At 47.6% G+C, this 26687-nt stretch overlaps 1 protein-coding gene across 4 annotated transcripts in view; it reads right to left on the bottom strand.

Annotated features, from left to right (window-relative positions):
• The window catches only part of ALPK2 (alpha kinase 2), a 71763-nt gene that overhangs the window by 1766 nt on the left and 43310 nt on the right, over positions 1–26687 (bottom strand). For 3 of the 4 annotated variants that reach the window (XM_081212612.1, XM_081212614.1, XM_081212613.1), the window contains 7 exons: positions 26152–26299; positions 24545–24672; positions 24413–24448; positions 22127–22401; positions 21911–21999; positions 19022–19239; positions 15974–16022 (listed from right to left, as the gene is read on the bottom strand). In XM_081212612.1, coding sequence (XP_081068738.1) covers positions 15974–16022; positions 19022–19239; positions 21911–21999; positions 22127–22401; positions 24413–24448; positions 24545–24672; positions 26152–26299 — 943 coding nt within the window. Of the gene's footprint in view, positions 1–15973; positions 16023–19021; positions 19240–21910; positions 22000–22126; positions 22402–24412; positions 24449–24544; positions 24673–26151; positions 26300–26687 lie in introns of those variants that run through there. The other variant, XR_014012838.1, reaches the window with a different exon arrangement.

Raw genomic sequence — 26687 nt, 5'->3', positions numbered from 1 at the left:
ATACAATGGCATGTAGTAAAGGAGATTACAATCGGCACCATCATCTATAGCAGAGGTAGCTAACCTTCTTGGAGCGCCAAGGGCCACACTGACCCACTGTCAACTCTTGGAGGGCTGTATGTCAAAGTGGGAGTAGACAAAGTGCTAAAGTAGGCATGGCAAGTACTGAAGTTCTCAAGACAGCCTTCCAAAAGACATTAATCCAGTGGGAGAGATTTAAACATGACCTTCATTCTCTCATTGAAATTAAAGGATTTCATGCACTTACACTTGATAAATTGTGTCCTCTGCTTTCGAAAAGAAGGAAAGGTGAAAAAGAGACTCAGGATCCCACCCCCCACTGTACTTATGCAGAACTGCACAGACAACACGAGGGATTGTTGCTCACATAACCACAAATAATAGTTTGCCTTTCATTAAAAGCACTATGTATTTATTTATACCTATACCAGTGTTTAACTTTAAATAAATAACTTTACAGATATCTTACAAGAGCTAAACATTCATTTATTCATCCATGTCCTGCCATTCCTCCTGAAGGAGCCCAGTTTGGGAAATCAAAAGTGCATCAAAAGTGGAATTCAAACTGAATCATGCTGCAGAAACGCTGCTTGCTCCTTTCTAGAGTTCAACCCAGGTTAGAAAACCTCACCCTGATTATCTCCTTTTTCTTTTCTTCCTCTTTTTTTGGGTGGGTGGGTGGGAGAGCAGTTCAGGTACATTCACCTGACAGAATCAAGGGGAAACAGCACAATGATATGAGGGGAAGTGTACAAAATATTATCCTGTATCATGACTGAGGGTGCCATGTAATCCTTACAGGTTTTTTATGGTGTTAACAACTGCGAGGAATTCTCATCTCTGTTCAGCCTGCCTGCCTGGTTTTAATAAAAATGCTAACAGTTCCCACCCCACCCCCGTGTTTTACGTATTTCCTTGGGTAGGACAGGCCTGTCATTTTGAACAGCCTTTACTGAATGCAGCTCACCCTAGGAGGTGTCAGTGACAAGGGATCTGCAAATACCCATGCGTGCCCATGGATTCCTCTACCTCCAACCTCAGCCCCAATTATAATAAACAACCTCTTAAACTTTAACATTTTAAAGCAGTGAATACGCCTCCCTTCCATCCTCTTGAATGCCGACTGAAAAGGCTTCAACATCAAAAGTCGTGATTCCTGAGCATCTGTAATCCTGTGCAGTGAAAAGCCACTTAGAAACACATCCTTATGCCAGACCATGATGGAACATGTAATTCCACCTTGGAATTGGAAACGGCTCTTTGACTGATTGCACAGATCTTAATGTTTTTCAAACATACCTTCAGCGTAATGCATTTTATAGGCTCTGCTGCTTTTCTTGCACTCCCACACACGTTTGGTGATGATCTTAGCGATGATGACACTGATGTGAAGCTATTACTGGTGCTGATTGAAAGCCTAAACCATTTTGTGACGCTCCCATCCAGAGCTCGTGAGTCCGTAATGTACAGCCACAACCCCCCAAAAAGGCTATTTCAAGAGCTGGAAATGGGGCAGAAGAGGGTGACCAAATAGATCAAGGGGCTTGAGCAACACTCCTCTGCAAAAAATGGTTGCAATGTATGGCTTCTTTATAGCTCGGGGGGGGAGGGGAGAACACAGCAGAGGTGTACAAAATTAAGCACAGTGCAGACAAAACAGATAAGAGGCTTCTCCTCTCCCTCCTCATAATGCTAGAACCCAATAGGGTCATCCAACAAAACCAAATGTTGTGAGATTCAGGATGGACAAAGAGGAATGACTTATTCACTCAGGACACCATTAAATCTGTGGGCATCGCTACCACAAGATACAGTGATGGCCATCAACCAGGTGATTAGGCACATTCCTGCAGGGTAAGGTTATCAGTGGTCAAGCGTAATGATGGCTGTGTATTATGTCATGATGGAGGCAGCATATGGAGGAGGAACCCACAGCTTCCCAAGCAGACCCACCCACGCCAACCTATGTCGACCCTTTAGTCCCCCTTAGAATCAGCAGCCATGAGGAAAACCAGCACTGTTTCTGTCTATTTTTAAAGAACCTTCCCCACCCCCCACCCCCCATTTTATAATACTCCATCCGCTCAAAGCCTGGAGCAGCTGGTGTGCAGGTCTTTTGGTGCTTTGAATCGGATAAAGTAAGTCCTCATAGAAGGGACAGAGCTTGATGGCATTCCCTTGCTCGAGAGGGAATTCTACAGGGGAAAACATGGCTGCCTCCCCCAGTTTTTCCCAGAGGGGCAGCCATGTTTGGTCCTTTATGACAAACAGCTGAAATACACTGTTTATTACCCCAGGCTTTTGCCATCTAGTCTTTTTAAGCTGCTTCTAAGAGACCACCCTCAACAACTCACTTTTCTGAGTTAGTGGCTCCTTCTTCTACATATCTATTAGAAATAGGAGTTACTGGTGCCAAAGGACCATCAGTGAGGCTCCTGGACTCTCATCACTAATAATTAGCCATAACCTGGCCCAACCTAGGCAAACATCATTCGGTTTTCACATTTATGGTCCCCAACTCATATTACCTCATGGTAATGAAGCCACGTGGCAGCTTCCCACATGATAAAGGTAATTTCAGGATCCCAGACCATGTGAAAGGAACCTCCTGCCACTCTGCGAGCGATAAATCAGTTTCCCGCAGCGGCAACACTGGTATGAAGAGCAACTGCACAACAGTTGCCCCATGTATCCTGGGCTTCCAACATTAAATTTCAGGGCAAGCCCTACCATTAGGTAGACTGAGGCAGTTGCCTTTGATGGCCAGTGCAGGAGGCAGGGATTAGTGCAAGGTGCTGGAGGGCAGAGTCGTGTGTGCCATGCCCTGTGCCCTTAAACTAGTCTACTGCCCTCAAATGCAGTAGAAAATGCTGCCCTACTGATAGTGCTGTTGTTGTGTTTTTTTAATCAGTTGCTGGCCCAGTTAACCACTATATATGGAACAGTGGAGGCAGTCTTGTCCTTCACCTCAGACAGCAATATGTGTTGAGCCAAGACCTATAGGTGTTGTGAGATGGAGCCATGCTGCAGTGACTCCCATGTGAGAAGATGAGAGGCTATGGCTCCTCCAAAACCGTATCAGAAACTCACAGGCCCACATACTGTTTTAGTCACCAAGCATTTGTAACCATGTTAAAAAGGGGCGGCCAGAAACACCGGCCTTTTGTTTCTGTTTTGTTTTTTGGCAAAGGAAAATGTTATTCATTTCCAGCCTTTCACGTTCAGCCCAAGTTTTGCTTTAGCACTTGCAAAGCTGTCTGCTGGCCACACTCTACCTTTTGTTTAGGCCTAGCAGAGTGGGCTTGATTAAATATTTGATTAACAAAGGCTAATTTCATTGGCTTAGATTCTCCCTTCCTCCAGAGGACTGAACGGGGATTTTTTAAAAGTTTGTGTGTATGAGAGAGACGCAGAGAGAGTAAAGTGTGCCCTCTACTGAGTTGGAACTATATTGCAAATAATTGCTGTAACGAGAACATTGTGACGGGAAACTGACATTACTATTACGATTACGATTGCTATCATCTACTGTGAAGGCTGAAAGCGGGTTATAATAAAAATATAAAACTCATTAATGTTCAAGTCAGCAACTGAGGGAGGAAACCACAAGTAGCAGGATTAACAGAGCAATCTTCTACTCAAATGGTGCCAGGCCAGGAGGAGGTATATGCTGCTCCTATGTGAGCAGGAAGGCCACCCTAGGACGCTGTGCTGCCTGAGGTAAAGATGGTGCCTCCTCATCATTCCATGTTCAGAAGCCAACTGGTCTGGCAGGTTAATTCTTATTTCAAGACAGGATAGTGTTCTCCAGTGGGATGGGTTAGGGCCCCAGGACAGGGAGCTGTGTGCTATATGCAGCTCTGTTTACCAAAAGAGGATGTGGGGCGCAGGAGCAACAGCCAGAGGCCTACCACAGCTGCCTGTCATCACCTGCTGCCTGAGGCAGCCATCTCACTCTGCCTAATGGTAGGGCCAGCCCTGGTCAGTGGAATGGATGGAAGGGGGGAAGACACAACCCAGAAAATACAGAGACAGACAGACAGACAGAAGCATAAAAACAATAGGACTCCCTCAGTGTCTGCCTACCAATTCTGTTGAACAGCATCCCTGTTGAGACGTTTTTGCATTGGCAAGCTTTGCTAGTGGGGTGAAAAGGTCTCTGTTTTAGGTCTTCATTTTGTTCTGTTTTTAAACCTACCCTCAACTGCGGGTTTTTTTGTACTATTTTAAACGGTATTTGCAGCTTTATTTTATGGCATGTTTATAAATAGTATTGAGACATATGGGGAAAGTGATTCACAAATTAATAAATAGTAATCGGGAACTGTGTTTGCAATGATGCCCACATGCCTGCCCACACAAGGACGGAGCCAATAATAGGATAATAAACACACACACACACACACACACACACACACACACACACACACACACACCAGCACATATGCTTCCCCTCAGTACAGTCCTTCTTGCAACAGAGTTCAAGGGCCATTCAGGAAGGAAAATACTTTTTTCACAAGCAGTCAAAAGGAAAGGCCAAGACATGCAACAAGGGCAGCCATGGAAACATGTCAATTATCAGCAGCTACCTTTGTTGGCTCTGGTCTAGAAGCAGGAGATGCGAGGTTAAACCTCCCCCACCCCCAGGAGGAGATGGGGGAAATGGCCCCACTCACTTTTTGCATGCCTGGACAAAGCACTCTATGGTTGCCTACCCTCTCAGCCACGTATCAGACATATAGGACATTTGCCTTCCCACAACCCTAAGATTCAACCACTGACACCAGGAGCACAAATGATGCAGGGGGAGCCAGGTGGAAAAGGCTCATGTTTCACATGCAGGAGAACCCAGACTCAAACCCAAGGCGCAACCCTGCACTAATCAAGAGATGAGCACCTTCCCGCCATCATTCAGACTCAGTTTACTGGATCAAGAGGGAGACTGCATGGGCCAAAAGCCAGGCTTTTGCAAAGTTCATGCCATGATGCATAAACAAAGGCTACAGTCGGCATCATCTGTAAGGTAAACGTAAAGGGACCCCTGACCATTAGGTCCAGTCGTGGCCAACTCTGGGGTTGCAGCGCTCATCTCGCTTTATTGGCCGAGGGAGCCAGCATACAGCTTCCGGGTCACGTGGCCAGCATGACTAAGCCACTTCTGGCGAACCAGAGCAGCGCACGGAAACACCGTTTACCTTCCCGCCAGAGTGGTACCTATTTATCTACTTGTACTTTGACGTGCTTTCAAACTGCTAGGTGGGCAGGAGCAGGGACAAAGCAACGGGAGCTCACCCCGTCGCGGGGATTCGAACCACCCACCTTCTGATCGGCAAGTCCTAGGCTCTGTGGTTTAACCCACAGCACCACCCACGTCTGGCATCATTTGTACCCTGCTCTTAATCTTAAGAGACATGCCACAAAATGAAAATACAACCCCAGAAGCTCAACACTGTACTTGCTAGAGGCTGACTGAGTATTACACAGTAATCAAATAGCCCCAGTTTTTTTAATTTTTAAAGCCAACTTCATCCTGTAAGAGCTGCTGAAGCAAGGAACTATTTGATCAAAAAACTCCAGCACATCTTGCAAGATATGGAACCAAATTTGGTGCTATTTGGTTTGCAAATTGCTACTTTGAAAACGGTTTCATTCAATTTCTGTTGTGTTTTCATATACGGATACCGTAATGAGAGTGGATTTGTCTCACCATCATTATTCAAGGCATCGGGGACAGGAGAAGAGGTGTTTGCAAAGGGCTACAAATGGCGAGAGAACCATCAGCAAAGCAGGTTCCTTTAACATTGTTAAATATGATATGAGAGATAATTTATAGGTTAGGAGAGCAGGGTACTTGTGGCTGATATTCCCCACAGCTTCTTTCCACACAAGTCAGTAAACATCAAAATCCAGTTGTCAGAGCTGCTTGAAGATCCTAGCTCACAGAGGATCACGCTAGCCAGCGATCATTAAGTAAAAGTCTTTATTGAATTGCAGTTTCCATTCTCACGCTGCTGCGCGCAACTCAACGTCTAGTAGCTAGATCGGCGAAGCTCCGTCTGAGTCTCCGCCCCTTGTGCACCAACTTAATATCCTAGCCCTGCTCCACCTTTTCCGCCTGACTGTCCTCCTCTGGGTCCCTCTACCCCCCGGGGTTTCTTCCTTCCTGGATTCTTCTGACGCTGACCCGGACCCTCCTGCCTCCTTGCGCCGGGCTTTAGGACCTGGTTCCCTTTCCGGGCTGCTTACTGCGCCGCCTTCCTCTGCATTTGAACTTGGCGCGCGCGCCCAACCTTCCACTTTCCTCTTAACCGTTTCTTCGCTCCCCGATGGAGGTGTGGCCACTCCTGACTCATGCCCTCCCTCCTGTGGTGAGCTGCCAGCGCTTGCCCCCTGGCTCCCTTCTTCTTCCCTGCTCCCTGGCGGTGACGCTGGTCCCGATTTCCAACTGCTCTCCCCTGAGTCCCCTCTGGCTCTATCTTCCTGGGGTGCCCCCCTAGACTCCCCCCTTGCCCTGGCCACTGGTGCTCCTTTCTGTGAATCCTCTGATTCACTGGAAAGACTAGGAGATCTCGGGTCGTCGTCATCACTCATCTTTTCTTCTGCCTCCTCCCCTTCGCTCTCTGTTTCCTCCCTTGGCCTTGCCTCTGCTCCTAAATCCCTGACATCCATCCCCCCCTCGAAGCCCCCCATTCCCCCCTCCCCTCCTTCCGGTGCTGGAGCTGGGTGCTGCTGTTGCAAAGGGACGAACGTCGGATATCGTTCGCTTCCCGTGGCGGGCCTCCATCTGAAGTCTCGCGGGTCTCCCTCCCTGCTCTCGTCGACGACGGTCACCTCCGCTTCCATCTCTGTGCCGCCGTGCTCGAAACCAGGGTCGTCCCCGAAAACGTCCATGTCCGTCTCTCCCTCACTTCCTCCTGGCGGCGTTGCTCGTCCTGGGCATTCCAGCCACCTTCTGCGGAACTGCTCCTCTGGTCTATCGTCCCACCAATACGAGGGTTCTGATGCAGATCCCGAGGGTGACCCCTCCGGGGAACGGACGTCTTGTGTCGGGTCCTCTTCCGAGTCGAACCCCCGGAAAGTGCTGGCCGAAAGCGTGGGCGTGAAAAGCCAGTCGTCGAAAAAGTCTGCTGGCATAGGTCTATGTGGGAAGAGGGCATGAAACTCGTCTTTGAGTAGAGGTTCGTCCAAGGCGTAGCCCGGCACCCAGCTGTTCGCACTGGCTGGGGTGCCCTCCTTGGCGAGAAAGTATTCTACCCCCTCTTCCCCCCATCTGGAGTCCAAAATCTCCGTGACTTCGTTGATGCGCTCCTTCTGTGCCACTCCCGCGTGCCCTGTTCTGTCTCTGACCGGACTCGGCACCGTTCCGGGTTCCTGGAACCTGTGTGGTGCCTTGTAGGGAGTGAGCACCGATCTGTGGAACACCGGATGCATTCTGGAACCCTCCGGAAGTGCCAGTCTGAAAGCTACCGGGTTGACCTGCTCTTCGACTTGGTAGGGCCCCAGTTGTTTATGCCCTAGTTTCTTCTTGGCCAACGACCTGGCCGGCACTGCGTGGGCTGCTAACCAGACCCAGTCTCCCTCGTGGAGCTCTTCGCCAACCCTTCTGTGTCTGTCCGCTTGTACCTTGTATGCGTGTTTGGCCAGCTCCAGGTGGCGCCTCAGCTGATCGTGGACTTCCTGCAGCTCCGACGCGAACGCATCTGCCGTCTGCGGCTCCCCCTCCCCCATTCTTTCCAGTCCCGGGAAGGTTCTGGGGTGCCTCCCGTTGTTGGCGAAGAACGGCGTGACCCCCGTGGACACGTGCTTCGTGTTGTTGTAGGCGAACTCGGCAAGCGGCAGGTAATCCACCCACGTCGCAGGCTGTTGATTCGCATAGCATCTCAGGTACTGCTGCATGATGGCATTGACCCGCTCCGCTTGCCCGTTGGTCTGCGGGTGTCTCGCCGACGCCAGCTTGATCTTGACGTTCAGGAAGCCCATCAGCTTCTGCCAGAAATTCGAGATGAACTGCCGCCCGCGGTCGGACAGAATAGACCGTGGCAGACCGTGAACCTTGAACACGTGGTCTATGAACAGTTTGGCGGTTTGCTCCGCCGTGGCCACCTTAGCACACGGAATGAAATGGGCCATCTTGGAAAACAGGTCCACCACCACCAGCACTGCCGTCTTGCCCCTCGAGCTGGGCAGATCTGTGACAAAGTCCAGAGCCACCCTTTCCCAAGGTTCGACCGGAGTTTGCAGCGGTTCCAACAGTCCGGCCGGCGGTCTGTGCACTGGTTTGGCCCTCTGGCAGGTGTCACACCTTGCCACGTAGTCTGCGACCTCCCCTCTCATTCCAGGCCACCAGAAATCCCTGGCTACTAATTCCACCGTCTTCTCCTTGCCAAAGTGCCCGGCCGTGGGCGCGTCGTGCAGCTGCTGCAGCACCTTGGCGCGAAGGTCGTCTCCCGGCACGTAGATGGCCCCTTTACGGATGAGCAATCCATCTCGTAGCTGGAAACCGTCGGCCACAGCCTTGCCCCTTTGCACCTCTGCCATCTTTGCTTGCGCGAAGGAGTCATCCTGCAACGCTCGTCGCACCGCCTCCAGGTCCACGGTGGCCGCGGCGCACGCCCATACTGTTGGTGCGAAGATGTGCATGGCTGCCGCTGGCGTTGCATCCTCCAGATACTGTGGCTTACGGGAGAGGGCGTCCGCCATGATGTTAGTGTCCCCCGGGACATACTCTATGCGGAAGTCGAAGTTCGCAAAAAACTCAGCCCAGCGTATCTGCCTCTGGTTTAGGAACTGTGCCGTGCGCCAGTGCTCCAGATTCTTGTGATCCGTGCAAACCTGCACCGTGTGCTTGGCGCCGATCAGGAAGTGCCGCCACGCTTTGAACGCTGCATGAATGGCCAGCAACTCCCTGTCCCAGATGGTGTAGTTCTGCTCGGACTTGCTGAGCTTCCTGGAGTAAAACGCTCCCGGTCGCCACACCCCCTGCTGGTCCTTTTGCAGCAGGACCGCCCCCACGGCTCTGTCCGAGGCGTCTGTCTCCACCCTCATCGGCCTGCTGGGGTTGACGTGAAGCAGCTGCTCTTCCGACGCGAAGAGACGCTTGAGTGCCTGAAAGGACTGCTCCGCCTCCTCCGTCCAAACGAACTTCTTTTTCTTGGAGCTAAGCGTGTCTGTGATGGCCGCTGTCTGCATAGCGAAGCCCTTGATAAACTTGCGATAGAAGTTCGCAAAGCCGACAAACCTTTGGACCTCTTTCCGGTTGCGTGGGCTCTTCCAGTCCAATACCGCTCGAACCTTGGCGCTGTCCATGGCAAGCCCCTTGTCAGACAACTTGTAGCCCAGAAAATCCACCTCCGTCACGTCGAATTGGCACTTCTCCAGCTTGGCGTAGAGCCTATGTTGCTTTAGTCTGGTCAGCACTTCCTTGACGTGCCTGTCATGCTCCTGCTGCGATTCCGAAAAGATCAGGATGTCATCTAAGAAACAGACGCACGTCTTGTAGAGAAGTCCCGCCAACACGTGATGCATGAAAGCTTGAAAAACGTGGGAGCCATTTTGCAGTCCAAAAGGCATAACTCTGTATTCGTAGGTACCCAGTGGCGTGAACATGGCCGTCTTCCACTCATCCCCCTCCCGCATGCGAATGAGGTTGTACGCCCCTCGCAGGTCTAATTTGGTGAACACTTTTCCCTTCCGCACCTTCGCCAGGAGGTCGTCGATTCGGGGCATGGGGAAGTCCGACGGCTTGGTCACACTGTTTAAAATGCGATAGTCCACGACCAGTCTTTTTTGGGGCGTGTCTCGCTTTTTAACAAAGAATACAGGACTGCCCCCCGCTGCCTTGGACTCTCGGATGAAACCGCGCTCCAAATTATGATCGATGAACTCTTTGAGTTCCTGCAGCTCGTCCTCCGACATGGAATACAGTTTCCCTTTAGGCAGCGCCGCCCCCGGCAGCAGGTCAATTTTGCAGTCATATGGTCTGTGAGGGGGTAGCCTGTCCGCCTCCTTCTCGCAGAAAACTTCCAAAAATTCTGCGTACTTGTGGGGAATCGCTTGCAGCGTGCCTAGCAGCAGCTGTGACTCCTCTTCCTCTCCTTCCTGCCGGTGCATGATGCAGTGTTCAGCACAAAAGGAAGAGCCGAAGACCAGCTGCCTCTGGTACCAAGCCAGCGTTGGGCTGTGCTTGTCCAGCCAACTCATTCCCAATACAATGGGCGTATCCGATAGTTGAGTGACATTGAAGCTGATGATTTCTTTGTGATTCCCAAGTCGCATCGCCATTGGCGGCGTCTGCTTCACCACTTGCCCCCCTAGCAACTCCCTGCCATCCACCGTGACAACCTGCAGGGGCAGTGTGGCCGGCAGCAACTGTATAGCGTGCTTGTCGACAAAGTCCTGCCCTATAAAGTCCGCGTTGCTGCCCGAGTCCACTGTGATGGGCACGTCCATGGTGATTCCATTGGGCAGCTGGAGAGATGCGGTGAGCCTCACCACTGGTTTGGGCGGGAGGGGGTTCACGGGCTGTAAAATCTCTGGGGACTGCGGCACTAACACGTCTGGCTGGGCCCCAGGGCCTCTTCCTCCAGCCAGACTACTTCGTTTCCCTGCTGTGTTCCTCCTTGCTGCGTTGCTGCAGTCACCATTGCCGAGGCTGCAGTGAGCTTGTGGAGCCTCTGGGGACACTCTTTCGCCATATGCCCTGGCTCCTCACAGACGTAACACTTCCTGTTCCCTCTAGGAGGCTTCGCTTTCACTGCTGCCGGTGCTAGGGCTCTGGTTGCTGACTGAGCCCTTGCACCTCCAACCTCCATAGGTTCGGCTCCTCCTCCTGGCGGAGGCGTGGATTGCGCCCGCGCTGCTTCTCTGGGAAGGAAGGAGGGGCCCCTGGCTGGTTCGCGCCCTCCACGCCCTTCGTCCCTGCTCCACGGGCGTTCTTCCAGCCTCACCCCCACTGCCAGTGCCCTCTGAACGACCTCCTGGGTGGTTCGGGGTCTCTCCCCCCTCGCGATCTCATCTTTAATCGAGCTGTGCAACCCCTCCCAAAAGAGGTCTCTTACAGGGGCCGAATCTCTGTCCCATTCCAGGGCACTGACCAAGGCGAAAAAGCGGGCATGGTACTGCCTGACGCTGGCCCTCCCTTGTCTTAGCCCATGCACCTCCTTCCGGGCAAGATCCACGTCAATGCTTGATAAAAAACACCCATCCATCGCTTTAATAAAGGCATCTGCATTCTGGAGCGCCGGATCCTTATCTCTCCATAAATTGCGTAGCCATGCTTTAGCATCCCCATGCAAATGAGACATGATGAATCCCACTCTCTCTTGCTCATCTCTAAAGTCTTTATGCAGCAGTTGCAGTGCGCACAGTACGTCTGCTCTAAAGTTGGGATACTGTTGCAGGTTCCCATCGAAGTGAGAGACCAGCCCGCCTGTGCGTCTCGCCAACCCAATTCCCTCCTGCCGGGGTGTCTGCTTTGTCAGCACATCTAACCTGACCTGGAGATCCCTGCAGGCGGCAGCTGCCTCCTCCTCTCTCTTCCTGGATGCGAGAGCCTCGGCATTCAGTTGTGCCACTGCTTTTCTGAGTTCCTCTATCTGCTGCTCAGCCGTCATGTCGTCTGCCGTTCGTGAGCTCGCTAGTGGGCACCTGCTTCTCTCCCCTCCTCGAGGTTGTAGATGCCCACAATTGAGGGAGACGGAGCTTACTGTCAGAGCTGCTTGAAGATCCTAGCTCACAGAGGATCACGCTAGCCAGCGATCATTAAGTAAAAGTCTTTATTGAATTGCAGTTTCCATTCTCACGCTGCTGCGCGCAACTCAACGTCTAGTAGCTAGATCGGCGAAGCTCCGTCTGAGTCTCCGCCCCTTGTGCACCAACTTAATATCCTAGCCCTGCTCCACCTTTTCCGCCTGACTGTCCTCCTCTGGGTCCCTCTACCCCCCGGGGTTTCTTCCTTCCTGGATTCTTCTGACGCTGACCCGGACCCTCCTGCCTCCTTGCGCCGGGCTTTAGGACCTGGTTCCCTTTCCGGGCTGCTTACTGCGCCGCCTTCCTCTGCATTTGAACTTGGCGCGCGCGCCCAACCTTCCACTTTCCTCTTAACCGTTTCTTCGCTCCCCGATGGAGGTGTGGCCACTCCTGACTCATGCCCTCCCTCCTGTGGTGAGCTGCCAGCGCTTGCCCCCTGGCTCCCTTCTTCTTCCCTGCTCCCTGGCGGTGACGCTGGTCCCGATTTCCAACTGCTCTCCCCTGAGTCCCCTCTGGCTCTATCTTCCTGGGGTGCCCCCCTAGACTCCCCCCTTGCCCTGGCCACTGGTGCTCCTTTCTGTGAATCCTCTGATTCACTGGAAAGACTAGGAGATCTCGGGTCGTCGTCATCACTCATCTTTTCTTCTGCCTCCTCCCCTTCGCTCTCTGTTTCCTCCCTTGGCCTTGCCTCTGCTCCTAAATCCCTGACACCAGTATTCATTTGGGACAGGTGAATTAGCATAGCACTCAGCTCCTCAGGGAGGTCTGTTTCTCTTGAGACCAATTTAGAAATCAGAGGTGTGTCACAGAGCTTATTGTGAGAATCCCCACATAGGTGCACCTCATAGGAAGGTCCACAGCCAAGCTCCCAAGCAGAGTCTAAAAATGAAGGTATCTGTGTTGCTTTTATACACAGTGCAAGATATACACCAGTAAGCTTTAGACAATTTTATCCTAGTCAGTATGTGCATTGAATTAAAAATGTTTTTATATACAGTGGTACCTCGGAAGTCGAACAGAATCCGTTCCAGAAGTCCGTTCAACTTCCAAAACATTTGGAAACCAAGGTGCGGCTTCCGATTGGCTGCAGGAAGTTCCTGCAGCCAATCGGAAGCCACGGAAGTCACATTGGACGTTCAGGTTCCAAAGAACGTTCACAAACTGGAACACTCACTTCCAGATTTGTGGCGTTCAGGAGCCAAAACATTTGACTGTATGAACATGTAGTAGTTTTTTATTGCTATATATATGCAATTGTTTTAACAGGTTTTTGTTAATATATGCAACATAGGAAATGAAATAAATAATAACATTTAAACCTGAGGAGTTTGCCAAAGCCAAAATATCACTTGTATTTTTGCAATCCCTCTATTTAAATTTGAATGCATCCTCTATTCAGTTTGGGACACAGTTTGCATTCCTGCGATGTGAACAATTCTGCCATAAACTTTCTTTAAAACACACACACACAACTGTGGCTAAAATATTGCTGAGAACCAACAGCATTCTTTCCCAGTCAAGTAGTATCTTCCCAGAATTCTTTTCGCTGTCTTAGGAAAAGATTAATGGGATTTGGCCATTGCAGGAAATATTGTGCAGAATATTAATCAGTGCGATCTTCTGCAACACATATTGTATGCTCATTAAAACCGTATATCGTCAAAAGGAAGAAAATAAATGGTCATGAATTATTCAAAGTGCTTTGCCTTAATGGCGTTTTATAAACCTGTGAACTTACATCAAGACATCAGAGTATCTTTTCTCCCCACTCAAAATCTACCAAGAATACAAGGCAGATGAAAAAAAGGTACGGTAATGACCGCAAGAATTAAAAACATTCAAAACTGGAAAAAATATGCACTGGGATAGTGAATTAAGTTTTTTTAAAAGATTTCCGTGTTTACTTACTTTAAAAACAAAACAGAAAAACCAACAACTTATAACCTACTTAATTTTCATAATAAAGTTAAGTTGGTCAAAATGTCACAACAGTATTGAAATATATCGCAACCCTCAATTTGAACACAAAGTCTATATATTAGGAGGCCTGCCAATGGCTCCGAGTTACAATACCTCAGAGGCATTAAGCCCCTCAATACTAGCTGCTGGGAATCACAGGTAGGCAGAGTGCTGTTGTGCTGTGGCTCTCAGTAAGTGAGACTGAGAAGGTCTTCTGCCTGAAGTCTTGGACAGTTGCTGCATTAAGCAGGCCTGCCCCATCCATGAGACAAGGTGAGGCGACTGCCTCAGGCGGCAGGATCCACAGGGGCAGCAGATCTGGCTTCCAAGGAATGCACCACTCGGTGCTGCTGATGCCACGGTGGCAGCGACAGCTGTGCGGCACACTCTTTGGAGGATGGATCTGTCTTCATCCCAGTAGCCCCGCCCCCTGCAATGCTGCCTCTGCAGTGGCCTCTCAGCAAATAGGGAACACTGTTGGTCTCCACACATCCTTGTTCCTGATGTAGATCTTCACACACCCCTTCTTCCCTGGGAGGCATTTTGTGGCTTGCGCAGGTGCCAAAATGTCTTGGGCCAGCCCTGGCATTAAGTGAGTAATCCTCTCATAAGGAAGAGGTTGCACTACCATCAGAAAGGACTTAGGTCTCTGGTTGAATTGCTATCTTCCCTCCTCCTCCGTTGCTGTGTACTGTAGTTACGTGATGCAGTTATGTTATTCTGATAATTGGTTGCTTTGTGGTTTTTATGTTATGGTTGTAATTACACATTTTTTATTTATTTTAAATGTCTTTTTGTATCTTGCCCTGACACCATTTGATGAGTAGCTGGCTATAAATACAAATCCTAATAACTAACACTAATAAATATATAAACAAACGAGCAAACAAGAGACCACATTGGTCCACCATTACTCTTTTAAAAAATGCAGAAGTACATGTTGAAGGCAAGAAAATGGAAAGATCCTCTGTGGAATCATGTTGTTTTGCATTTCAGGTGGCTCCTAGTTTCTAACTATGTAGTTGATGGGTTGAATTTTCTTATCCACCCACCTCTGCTTTCACTTGCAAATTAGCATCGTGATTCTCAGTGATTTGCATGATATGGTACTCTGGGCAATTTATATTTAAAGACAAAGCAGACCATTCTGAGTAGGCTGCATTACATCATTGTTTCAGTTTCCTTCCAGCAATGTAAACATTTCCTTTTTCTTTCCTAGTACAGTACATTATTTTATTCTCTCCGCACCCAGCTAGTTTTTCTTGAAGAAAATATTCATAGCCACTATGGATCATTTAAAAATATCTTTCCTATCTCCTTTCTTATCTAGAAGAATTTATGTTGAATACATCTTGTCCCCTATTTTACTTTTTTACAGCATGTATGCAAATTGCTGGACCTAAGCAGACTCTTGGAAGCATACAGAAGATGCATAAACTTTGATGAAGTCTTTTAGGAGTAACCAAAGCAAGGAAAGGATGGAATGAATTTCCCCATGCAACTAGGGTTCTGAATCTTGAGCATAACATGTCACCTCTTTTTTAAATTCATAAAAATGTATTTTAAAAAACCCACCCACACAATTTGTTTTCATAGAATTCCAACAGATCATTTCTTGGTTTAATGGTTTGTTACCTTCGCACATCACTTCCCCCTTAATGCTTCCCTTTTATCAAGGAAGCTCTTGATTCACCCTGTACTGGCTAACACAGCAAAACTGCATCAAGTATGTGGGTAGAGCTCAGTTTGTGCATTCTGTGCCAGTGAGGTCTGCACTGATATTAACTCTAATACTGTGAGCTCTACATTGGTGAGCCCTGATAATGGATTTGAGCAAAATAATACTACTATATCCTTTGGCTGCTGCTACACACACACACACACACACACACACACACACACCTGTTAGGAAGAATGATGGTTTGTTCCCAGATGGGTTAGGTGGAACATGATATTGTATGGGGGGTAGGGGGACAACCAAGAGTGTCTGCAGTGTGTTTATCACTCCCTCTCCCAGAAGCAAACCAATGAGCCCTTTCAAAAGGAAGGTTCCATTAACATTTTATCCACCAGAAGAAGTCAGCAAGGAAGCCCTACTGAAATGCATTTTGCTTTTAAGAGCTGTGGCATAAAATGGATGCTGCGTGCTGCAACCTTCTCTATTAAGTTTGCAACATCACAAGGCTGAGACAACAATGGGGGGGGGGGAAACCAGGTCATTAAAAAATGGTGCTGCTTCACTCACCCTTTGGCCTGTGTTGCTATGCCAACGTCGGTTAGTTTCATTCCTACACCTACAAAATAAAACAGCAAGCCGGGATCACACAGGGGTATTTCATGTATAGAAAAGCGTTATATATTAATGCAGTTTTTATTGGCTTCACTGCTGATTACAGATGCTATCCATCACACTCTCTGTATATACCGTCACAAATATTTCATTGCTGCAAGGCAGGTTATTCATTCAGCACTGTCATTGAATATAGGTCTACTCTGGAGCATCTCTTCCTCTTAAGGCTTATCTGCACCTTTTGCCCCACTACTGTGCCTCTTGATGAGCTGCTTCGGCTCAGGAAGACTTTTTGGATCTGACCCTCCACTCTTTGTTCGGTTCTGGTGTCCCAATAAAGATCTGCAGTGGGGATCCTGAATCCGCAAAGATCACAACTCACAGGGTGGAATGCACTTGAGTGTTTGTTTATTGCGTTTTTACTCTGCCCTTCCTCCAAGGAGATTCGACCGGGGCATATGGTTCTCTGCCTTCCTCTTTTTGTGTGAGATACCTAGATGAGGCTAAGACACAAGGGAACGGGCCAAGGTCACACAATGATCACTATGGCCAAGTGAGCTCCACAGAACCTCACCTCCTTCTGTTGCGATCACAGAAGTTGTTCCATGCATGGAATGATTTAGTTCAGAATAGTCCAATGTGCGGCTTGAGGGCCACACATGGCCCTCGGCAACATTTGACACGCACAGACCTCACACTGCCTTCCCAAAGCTGGGTAAGGAGGCACTGGGAAGGAGGCATGAGGGCTCTGACAGGGTCCTAGAACCATTCCTCTTCCTTCCCAAAGCCTAGTTGCACTTTCCCAGCTTGGGGAAGAAGGTGGGAGGGCTATAGGACCCTCCCACCTCCTTCCCAAAGCCCAGCACCTCACTTAGGGGGCTATGGGAAGGCAGTGCAAGGACTGAGGATGTGCATCAAAGTTTGGCCTTGCTCCCCCACCCTCACACGGCAAGGCAGTGTGCAGCTGCATTTTACAGGTTGAAAATGGTGGCCCACTTGGTATGAAAAGTTACGACTGTGCTGATTTGGTTGGTCGCAAGCCATTATGCCCATTGCACCTCGGTGAGGCCTGCTCACAGGCAGAGAGGCATTGAAATCCTGCAGCCCCAACATTGCATTGCTGAAACCTCTTTTTTGCCAAAAATGTGACTAGTACAAGACACACTCAGTAATGCAGTTAGGCAATTTTAGACTGTGGACTTAACCATCTCAGAGCAGCCACAACATGGACTGCAGCTGAATGTGGACCAGTCGTTGCGCGTTGGGGGAATGTGGGCAGGCAAGTGGTTCCAGCCAAGCCCAATCACTGGCAGCAGCTTCAACTCAGCAGTGCCACAGGTGAGAATGGCTCTGTGAGCACACCAAAGAGAGTGCAGGCATTCCCAGGCCAGCCCATTCACTGCCAGTAGCCATAGGAGAGCAGCTCAGTCAACAACTGAAGCAGCAGCTCTCAGCCCAGCCCACTGTGCACAACCCAATTGCTGCCTGCACCAGTAAAACTTCTGCTGTGCTGGCAGAGGGCTTGTTTCCCTTGGGAGTACACCCAGCTGAGCTTGTGTGCCAAAGTCTGAACCTAACAATAAGACCTTGTGAAGAGTAACAGATGAACTGAAATGAACACTGCACATTTCTTTTTTGAAAAAGAACCTATAATGCTTTCTATCCTCTTTTCAAACCGGTTACCAGCAGTGGAAAAATGTAGGAATTTCTTGCTGCATTTGTTATATTAGTTGAATATAGCACCATTGTGGAAGCTGAATACTTGCCACAGCAGGTAGATAATTCATTTCTTTCCTCTGACAGGAGGTAACACATTCTGAATAAAAAGCGCTGCAGCCTTGAGGAGGCTGGAGAAAAGGAAATATCCATAAATCTTTTGACAGGAGTTCTACTTTAGTCAGTGATGTACTGTACCTGCAGGCATCCAGCCTGCAGCAGCTACTGAAGGGGTGACCTGATCATGGGTTAGTCACACTTTCAGCTTACAAACCTCTACCCAACTTGGGCCCAGGGCAAGAGTCACAGGAAAAACCAGCTGAGCACCAACTGCAACAATAGACTGTGGGAGGGAGGGTTACCAAACTATTTCTTCTTCCATGTGAACCCGACCAGGAAGGTGAAGTGTAGGTGGGTTCCCAGGAGGCAGGACACAGCAAGAACCTTTATTGAACTACATAACTGGGAAACAGGGACAAAGCAACTGCTTATATACATTCCTGAAAGCCCAGGCCACTCCCACTCCCAACGTGATGGGCTGTCTAAACTTCCAAACTGCGAATCACGTGGGTCACGTGATGTCTGACGTTTATAGAAGCTTCCAGGTTAAACTTAGTTACTGTTCTAAGTGCCACCCTCCATTGAGGGGGGCCTCCTCCCCACCACACGGAACAGCAAAACACACACAAACACACAAATGGAACCTGCTCTGCTTCTATGCTGGTCATAGAGCAGAGGAAGCGCCTTCCTTTGTAGCTTCAGGCTAACAAAAAAGGAACGCAGTGCTCTATCCCTTCTTTGACACCCAGATGGAATTTCAAGCTTTGGGAAGAATGCCTGAAGGTAGAAGAATTCACTTCCATGCTTGTGCACCCCTAATTTTCATCATACTACACAGTAGCAGCCCAGGTGTTGGGTGGAGCTGCAGAGAGGCCTCCCCAACACCAGCCTTTCTGCAGCTTATTTGGACAGGGCTGGGCAGTGGCAAGGTCTGAGCTGCATGGATACACTGGTGGAACAGATCTATCCCTCCCACCAGTGTGGCTATGCAACCCTACCACTGCCATTCCACTCACCCATTGACACCAATGTTGGGAGGGTGGCCTTACTGATACCGCAGATATGGGGACGGGGCTTTGTCTGTGAGATGAATGGTTTGCCTGACGTCAGCCAGTGAACCTCTGGCTGAAGTGAGGCTTGAACCAGGGACTTCATCGCTCACTTGTCAGCTGCTACACTTCCATCAGCTTGACATCTAACACGGCCATGTAGTGATGAGACGCTCACCTTGCATATCTGTTACAAGCAAGCTGCCACTGGTTCTCTCGTACACCCAGTGCTGAAAGGTGCAGCATTTCTGGCCAGCTTCCGAGTCTCTTCGCAGGAAGTTTATTTCTTTTCCATCCCTGATGGAGTATTTCACGAATTCTCCAATTAGCTCCTCTTCCACGGTTGCATAAGGGACGTTGTTCTTGGGCCGATGAACAAGGAAAATAGGAATGATTCTAAAATGAAAACCAATAAATAAGACAATGACACATTATAATCCTAGGCAGCGCTTAAGGCTGCACTCATGAGTCCATGCAGACTGCTGTATTTTTTTCTGTATGTTCTCTCTGAGACTGATGGCACATTGTAAAATGCTGTCACTCCTGGGGGAACTGCTGTAAGATTTTCAACACGTGTAAAAGGAACACTAAAGGGGCATGAGGGGGAGATCACATCAGGATTATGGTTAAATCAACTACATCTGTGTGGATTTTCCCTTTAAAAAAACACCTCTGCATGGAAATGGAACGGAACTTACCAGTCAACAGATGAAAAACAGAAATGAGCTAGATAAAGGCCATTCCACCCACCCCTAGTTCTTTGTAACATATAGTTTTCAGCTTCGGAAAAGTAGTCTGTGATAACTTCGATTTAAAAAAATAAAGAAACAGACTCAAGGAAGTAAAGTGTTTGGAGAGGTCAGGAGGGACACATTTTTAGGAAGAGCTGGAACAGGATTCTTTAGCAAATTACCGCAGCGTTTTTGAGCTGGGTTTCCGCTTGGAAAATCCTTCATAGATATGAGTACAGCTGTTGTGATGTGTAAATAAGAGCCCTAAAGCTATTCCATCATCGCCTCCAGAGCTCAGGCCCAGCACAGTGTGCTCAGATGTGCTGCTCGCATCTTCCCTTTACATTTTCCAGAGGCGACTTCTATTTTTAACTCTGCACTTTCACCTTGTTTGAACCAATATTTTTTTACTGCAGATCTAGAAATGAAGTAGCAGCCCTGCTGAACAGAGAGGGTTGATGCACACAACCAGGACAAACTGTCTCTCTCTTTCTTTGCATTATTGTTGGCATCGGTGTGTCTCAAGAGACAATGGAAGAATGCAAGGGTAAAGTGAAACCGTTGGGAGAGTTACAATGCCTGCTGTGTCGGTGGAGGAATGACATGTTTTATTGCAGATGGAGCAGGTGAAGGCGTCTGCTTTTGCTGTTCCAGATGCAACATGGCATTTCTTCTCTCTGCGCTCCTCCTAGCATTCTCCTCTGGCTGCTGCTGTGGATACACAACCTCACTGCTGCTTCCAGGAACTACAGGGCAGGGTTGTTGTTGCCAGTCTTCACACCACATTCACAGACATCTTTATAATGCAGAGTTGGTCTGCCAACAGGCCTGGTACCTGAACCCAACTCCCCATAAAGCACATCCTTGGGGATCCTGCCATCTTACATTCTGTGGGCATGAGCAAGTCAGTGTAGCTGTTGCTGAGACAGAAGTGCAAACATGGGCTTGGAAGAGCACATCTTTGTGTTATGAGACTCTGTCCTGCCACACATGGCAGGTGCCTATTAAATTTATTTCAGGTTAACCTGCACAATGTATTACGTGTCTCCCTCACTAAGATACTTTTAAATGATTCAGATGCATCTGAAGGAGGTATCTTATATCCTCTTGAAAGAGATGACAAATTTCAGGAATATGCAAGACTCATCCCCAACGTCATGCATGAACAAGAAGGAATTTCAGCGATCACTTCAGGAGGTGGCTATATATGACTATCCTACAGTGGAACAGCAAATCCTTTGAAAAAGATCTGAGGTCATGCTGGTCCAGCCATCCATTACAGCATTTAAACGGCGTTTCCTTACCAATGTGAAGTGTTGAGCTGGCGCCCCACAACAAATAATAATAATGATAACGATAATAGTTTGCATTAACAGCAATTTGAGTGCTCAAAGTGCTTCAGATACATTGGGTTGTACTCAGTGCAGCACTAAGGAGAATGTTCTGCTGACGCAAAGTTTTCTCTTGCACAATTGAATCTTCACCCCCATCTGTTCTGGAGCTCCCCACCAACCCTCCAGAGCAGATTTGGGGGTGACATAGGGCATGCACAAGTAGAGGATTGGGAGGGGAGACCCATTGCACTAGAGATAATTTCTGTGCTAGCATAAATATTTAGTTGAATGCCACCCATTGTTTGTTTCTTGTGTGCATGATGAAAAAAGGATAAGATGACAATCCCTTGCCCTGGAGAGATTTCACCAGAGGTTTTCAACCTTTTTGAGGCCGCGGCTCCCTTGACCAACTACATTATAATGTGGCACCCCTGTGGGGATCAGGAACCTAGTTATGTCACCCCTTGCTTGCAAAGCTGGCAGCTTCTCATCCTTTTTTGAACACCCTCCAATGTCCATTTCCAACAGCAAGGGCTGGTGGACTGGCTGGCTGGGCTCCCTCACCCACTTGCTTGCTTATTCCGAGGCCACCTCAGCTCCTGGCAACCAGCACCTATGACCAGCCCCAAAGGCACCATTTGCCTGCAGAGCTTGTAGCCAGGGCTGCTGCAATAAACAGCCACAGAAGCCTTTGGGAGGCAGAGATGCAAGAAGGCATCAGAGGGAGGGAGGGAAGGAAAGAAGGACAGAGGCCAGTATTGCCTGCGGCACCCCTGACTATCATTCAAGGCACCCCAGGGTGCCAAGGCACACTAGTTGAAAACCACTGGCTTACATAATCCAGTATTCAAGGCAGAGGAAATAATAGAAGAAAGAGAGGCTAATTCACTCCTAATTCTCATTCTTGTCCAACAGCATGCATGGAGCTAGGTGTGGATGTTATCCATCACACCATTGTTACAGTTGCAACACACGTTTTATTTTTTAAAAAATGTTACTCACTCAGGCACCTCTCCAAAGCCCTCCAGAGGTTTTGTTTCCGCAGCATATATCTTGGCGTACTCTCTTGCCGTGTTCTGAACATAACATTCCTATATAAAAGAGAATCCAGTGGCATGGCAAGAAAGGAAACAATTAACACAGTTAACCGTGGCCATAGTTTAAAAGCTTGGATGTCCCCACAGGCCTTGATTACAGAAGGGTACAGCAAGCACTTACCTGCAGTGCCAATTTGTAATTCTTTTTCATGAGTTCATTGTTGTTCCTGGTCCCATATGCAATAGCATTGTGCACTTTCAGAACACAGGGGTGTCCGGGGCCGAACACGGGAACTAAGCCTTGCATGACTTTGCTTCGGAAAGCCTTTCGGTGCACTCCTTCCCCAAAATGCAGCTCTTCGGTTATAATCCTCCCATGCAGGCTGTTGCCGAAATAACTATCACTGATGAAATCTTCCCTGAACATAAGCTCTAAGAATTCAATCTCTTCCAACCCTACAAATATATAAATATGCATAAGACCTCAACGAAGAAACTACATTCTGCTGAGTAAAAAAGTTTATGCATATGCGCACCAAAGAGAAATCAACTGGGGGGCGGGGAGGAATCAAACTAGAGGAAGCAAAGGAGACAGAAAGAAGGCTCGGGGGGGGGGAATGTATGAGGGCTTCTGGGATTTTTCATGCCCTTCTTAATACTGCAGAATCACATAATTTTTGAAAAGCATTTCTGATAGTGAGGGTTACTATGTAGTGGTTTTTGATATACTGCAAGGTACTGCAAAATGTTAGTACTGATTCTGAGGCTGATTCGTACTACCGACAGATTCGTGGTTGCCATGTATCTCTTCCTCCTGTTGGCCATGTCTTGCTCATGGTATCCACATTAAGGTACTGTAATTTTGGCAGTGTGCAAAACTGGTAGATTATGTTCATGGTGAATCAGTCACTTAACCCACATGCCACAGCAAACAATAATTGGGTGTAACCCCCTAAATCTGTTCCAGAATTTATATGAATAACCTGCTTAACCACCCCAATATCTATAGACCTCCAGGCAGTGCAGTGTTGACATCAACAACCACTATATGACAGCATCCAAAGATAAGAGTTCTTTCTATGGTGCTCATGTAGCAAATGAACCCTTTTCAACTTTTCTTCAACTTTAGACGTATTTTTTTTAGGGAAGCAACAAGTATATCCATTTACATATATAGTATATAGCTCTGTAACCTTAATTATATTCTTTTGCTATTTTGTTATTGTAACCTTTTTCTTTTCTTCCTGTTTACTTTAATTCACTGTAATGTTTTCAGTACAAATAAATGACAACTTTAGACTTGGGCAGAGGAGGAATAAACTCTGTGATGAAGGTTGATGTGGAGCTTAAAGCATCTGTGATCATGCATGGAAGCATCCAAGGCTTCAGGTCCTACGTGGATCTTCATTGTTGGAAATGCAGCCTGAACATGCTGTGGGGAAGGCTAATCCTTCTGGCAAGTGGTGATGTGGTTGCTGTGTATTTGGGGTCAGGAAATCAGTAGGGAATCTATGGCCCTCCAGATGCTGACAGACCCTTCCATCCCGAACTGCATTCTTTACCATTTCTACGACTACCTGGGAGTCCCCTCTTAGCAATTCCATCCATGTATCAAATTCCAATAGCAAAGGCACACAAAGACGCATTTGCAGGTAACGAATGAAAAGCCATGCAACTGTTTTTAAAGGGGACAGAATGATCAATGCTGCTTCTTGAAGAGTCAGAACAACTAACCATCCACTAGACTGAATAAGCTAAAGCTGACTAGCACAATATGTCCAGCAGTGATGAAACCTGTTGGCAAAAGTGTTATCTATGTTTAGCACGGGCAAAGCAAAACACATGCTGGAGCGATTAGAGAAATAGCAACATATGGGGAAAGTATTTCTCGTCTCTTAATTCCTTGCCTTTCTCCTTGGGTAGTGTTACATAGCACAAGACTTTGCAAAGGCCACATGTTTGGGCACCGGGAATGCTTGTATCAAAACAGTTCATTGTTATGGTTCCTTTCTCTCAGCAGAGTCCCTGTGGGGCCACTTCAGCTGCTTCAGTTACAATGGGGCTTTCTGACCCTGCAAGCTAAAGCAGCAACCTTCGCCAAGCGAGTGAGGCAGACCCAGGGAACCATAATGATGGGGAACCTAGGTATAATGTTCCTCTTCAAGAAAAAAAGTCAAAAGCAGAATGTGGGCTAGGCTCTCAAGGAGTGGCTGATGCGATCAGCGTAGGAGAGCTCAGAATAAGGTGACTCAGTGTTGATGGGAAGACTCTTCATGTATACTCAGACAGACTTTCTTGTACATTACTGCTTCACATATTTCAGGGCAGACATTACAACCATCTCTGTCACTGCGTCCTAACAAGCCCTGGCTCAAATTAGTAACAGCTATGAAGAATATGCCCAAGTACGATTATGCCTTGGCACGATTCTCCATAGGTGAACAGGAAGAATTCCAAATGGACTTACCTTCAACATCCTGAAGACTGGAAAGATGTTCCAATACTGCAGAGAGAACAAAAACAACACAGGCAAGGTTTAGACAGTAAAATAGCACCTTTAATTGTGGTTTGTCTTAAGAGACAATATGTTAGAATTTACCTTCGGAGGTCAGGTGAAATTCTGCAGACGCTTTCCCATACATATTCTTCAAGCAGCAGTGGTACAGCCCTTGGTCCTTTTTACCAGCTTGAACTATTGCCAGGGATACTGGAAAGTCATCTCCTGCACTAGAAGAGATGTTAACATTGGAATGTTTGTGTTTTAATACCTTTTCTGCTTAGTTTTTCAGAGGTTTGTGTGATCTCTTTGTCTTCCTTCCCCTCTCCCTCTAGTTCCCCACCCCCATTACTGGAATGTAGGGAAATATGGCCACTGTTATTAGTTATTGCTGCTGGAACAGTAGGCAAGTAAGTGGCTAGGAAGGAGTTATTATTCAGCTCAGATTTAAATCCAAGCTGGGGAAGAACATGGAAGTCATAATACTTGCCTTGATTTTAAGGCAAGCACTATGAGTTGCTGAATCTCATACTTAGCAACATTTCTAACAGATATGGTGAGCCAAATTTGAGTCAGGCCTAAAAGCAAACAAGCATGTAAATAAATGCACCTGAATGACCCAATTCCATGTATACATCTGAAGTCACTTGACAGCTATAGGGTACCACACTCACCTATACCACCCACTCCAACAGCATAGGTTTCATATGTTTACAAAATGTGCAAAGGATTTTTTATAGGAGCTATAATCCATAAATGTTCATTTCAAATATATCTACAGGATGCAGTACTTGGTTTTTTTTAAATACTACTTTTATTGATTTTCAATCAATAAATTTTGAGAAAACAATTGTTACAACAGTAAACCACAAATAACTTGTCCTGATAAAATTAAAGGCCATGTGTTGTACTTGTTGAATTTGTTAGTTCTGTTGCCACTGGTTCCATGTGCTCTGTCAATGCTTAGAACGTGTGTTAGAATCCAGGAATCATTTAGGATTAAATCAATCAAGCCCTGCTTCTTTCACTGGTTCTACTGACTAACTGCTCTATGGTACAATAATTTATTGTATCCACAAATTGTAGAGATAATCCACACACACAACCAGTCCTCATCCACCCCTCATTATGTGTACTGCTGCTTGCAGGAGATTCCTACCAATAACTCCTCTTCCTGACAGCAGCACTCCCGTACCTATAGAACTGTGCACATGGCAAGGCTGTTTGTTGCTCAGCCTTTACCAAAAGGTGTCATGGGCTTTGAAGACAATAAAACTCAGGATGCAAGAGAGAAAAGTGCTAAGAGGAAGGCACGCTCGGCAAATCCACACCATGATCAACTCCCACCCGGAAACCAATGTCCCCACTGTGGAAGGATGTGTGGATCAAGAACTGGCCTCCACAGTCACTTACAGACTCATTGTTAAAACCGTGTTTATGGATGACAATCTTACTCGGCTACGAGTGATCGCCAAAGAAGAAGAAGAAGTGAATGAATGAATGAATGTTACCCAGACAATCTGAAGGTTGTTGAAGTAATCCATTATTACAATATCACTTGACTAGGTGCAGCTGTCATTTCTCTCCATCCCATGATACCATCAGAGCTTTGGTCACCAAAATAAGCACACTCCCTAACATGCACACTCCCCTCCAGCCATCCAAATGGCATTGAAAAGCATGTATGTTTATTGCGTAGCTCTCCTTACCTTCTGTGAACTTGGGCAAGTAGCTTAGCGTCTTTAGTCCATGTAATGGTGGAGTCTTCATGAATTTCACTAAACTGGCAGCACAATTTGATATTTCCAGAGAGGTCAGGGAACAGTTCAGCTTGGATTTTCTTCACCAGCTTTGGTGCTTGAAGTAAAACACAATTCAGTGAGTGGCTTAAACACATAGTAAAACCTCAGGACCAATTTAGACATTACATGTCTGTTGACATGTCATTCCTGTAAGTTCATTGTAAGAGTTTAAAAATAACAATGATGCATACACCTTGTAGATTGTGAACCATGTAGATTTATTTTGCTTAGGGCTATGGGTTTCTTTTCTGATGAAAAATCAATCAACCTTTTCACTTTACCCTGGAGCAGCGTTTCCCAAACTTGGGTCTCCAGCTGTTTTTGGACTACAAGTCCCATCAACCCTAGCTAGCAAGACCAGTTGTCAGGGATGATAGGAATTGTAGTTCAAAAGCAGCTGGACATCCAAGTTTGGGAAACACAAGTGAAGCGATTGTAGCAAG

Source organism: Podarcis bocagei (genome assembly GCF_964188305.1).
Source record: "Podarcis bocagei genome assembly, chromosome: 11".
NCBI lineage: Eukaryota > Metazoa > Chordata > Lepidosauria > Squamata > Lacertidae > Podarcis > Podarcis bocagei.
Note: the sequence above shows the minus strand (reverse complement) of the source record. Positions and strands in the feature narration are given on the sequence as shown.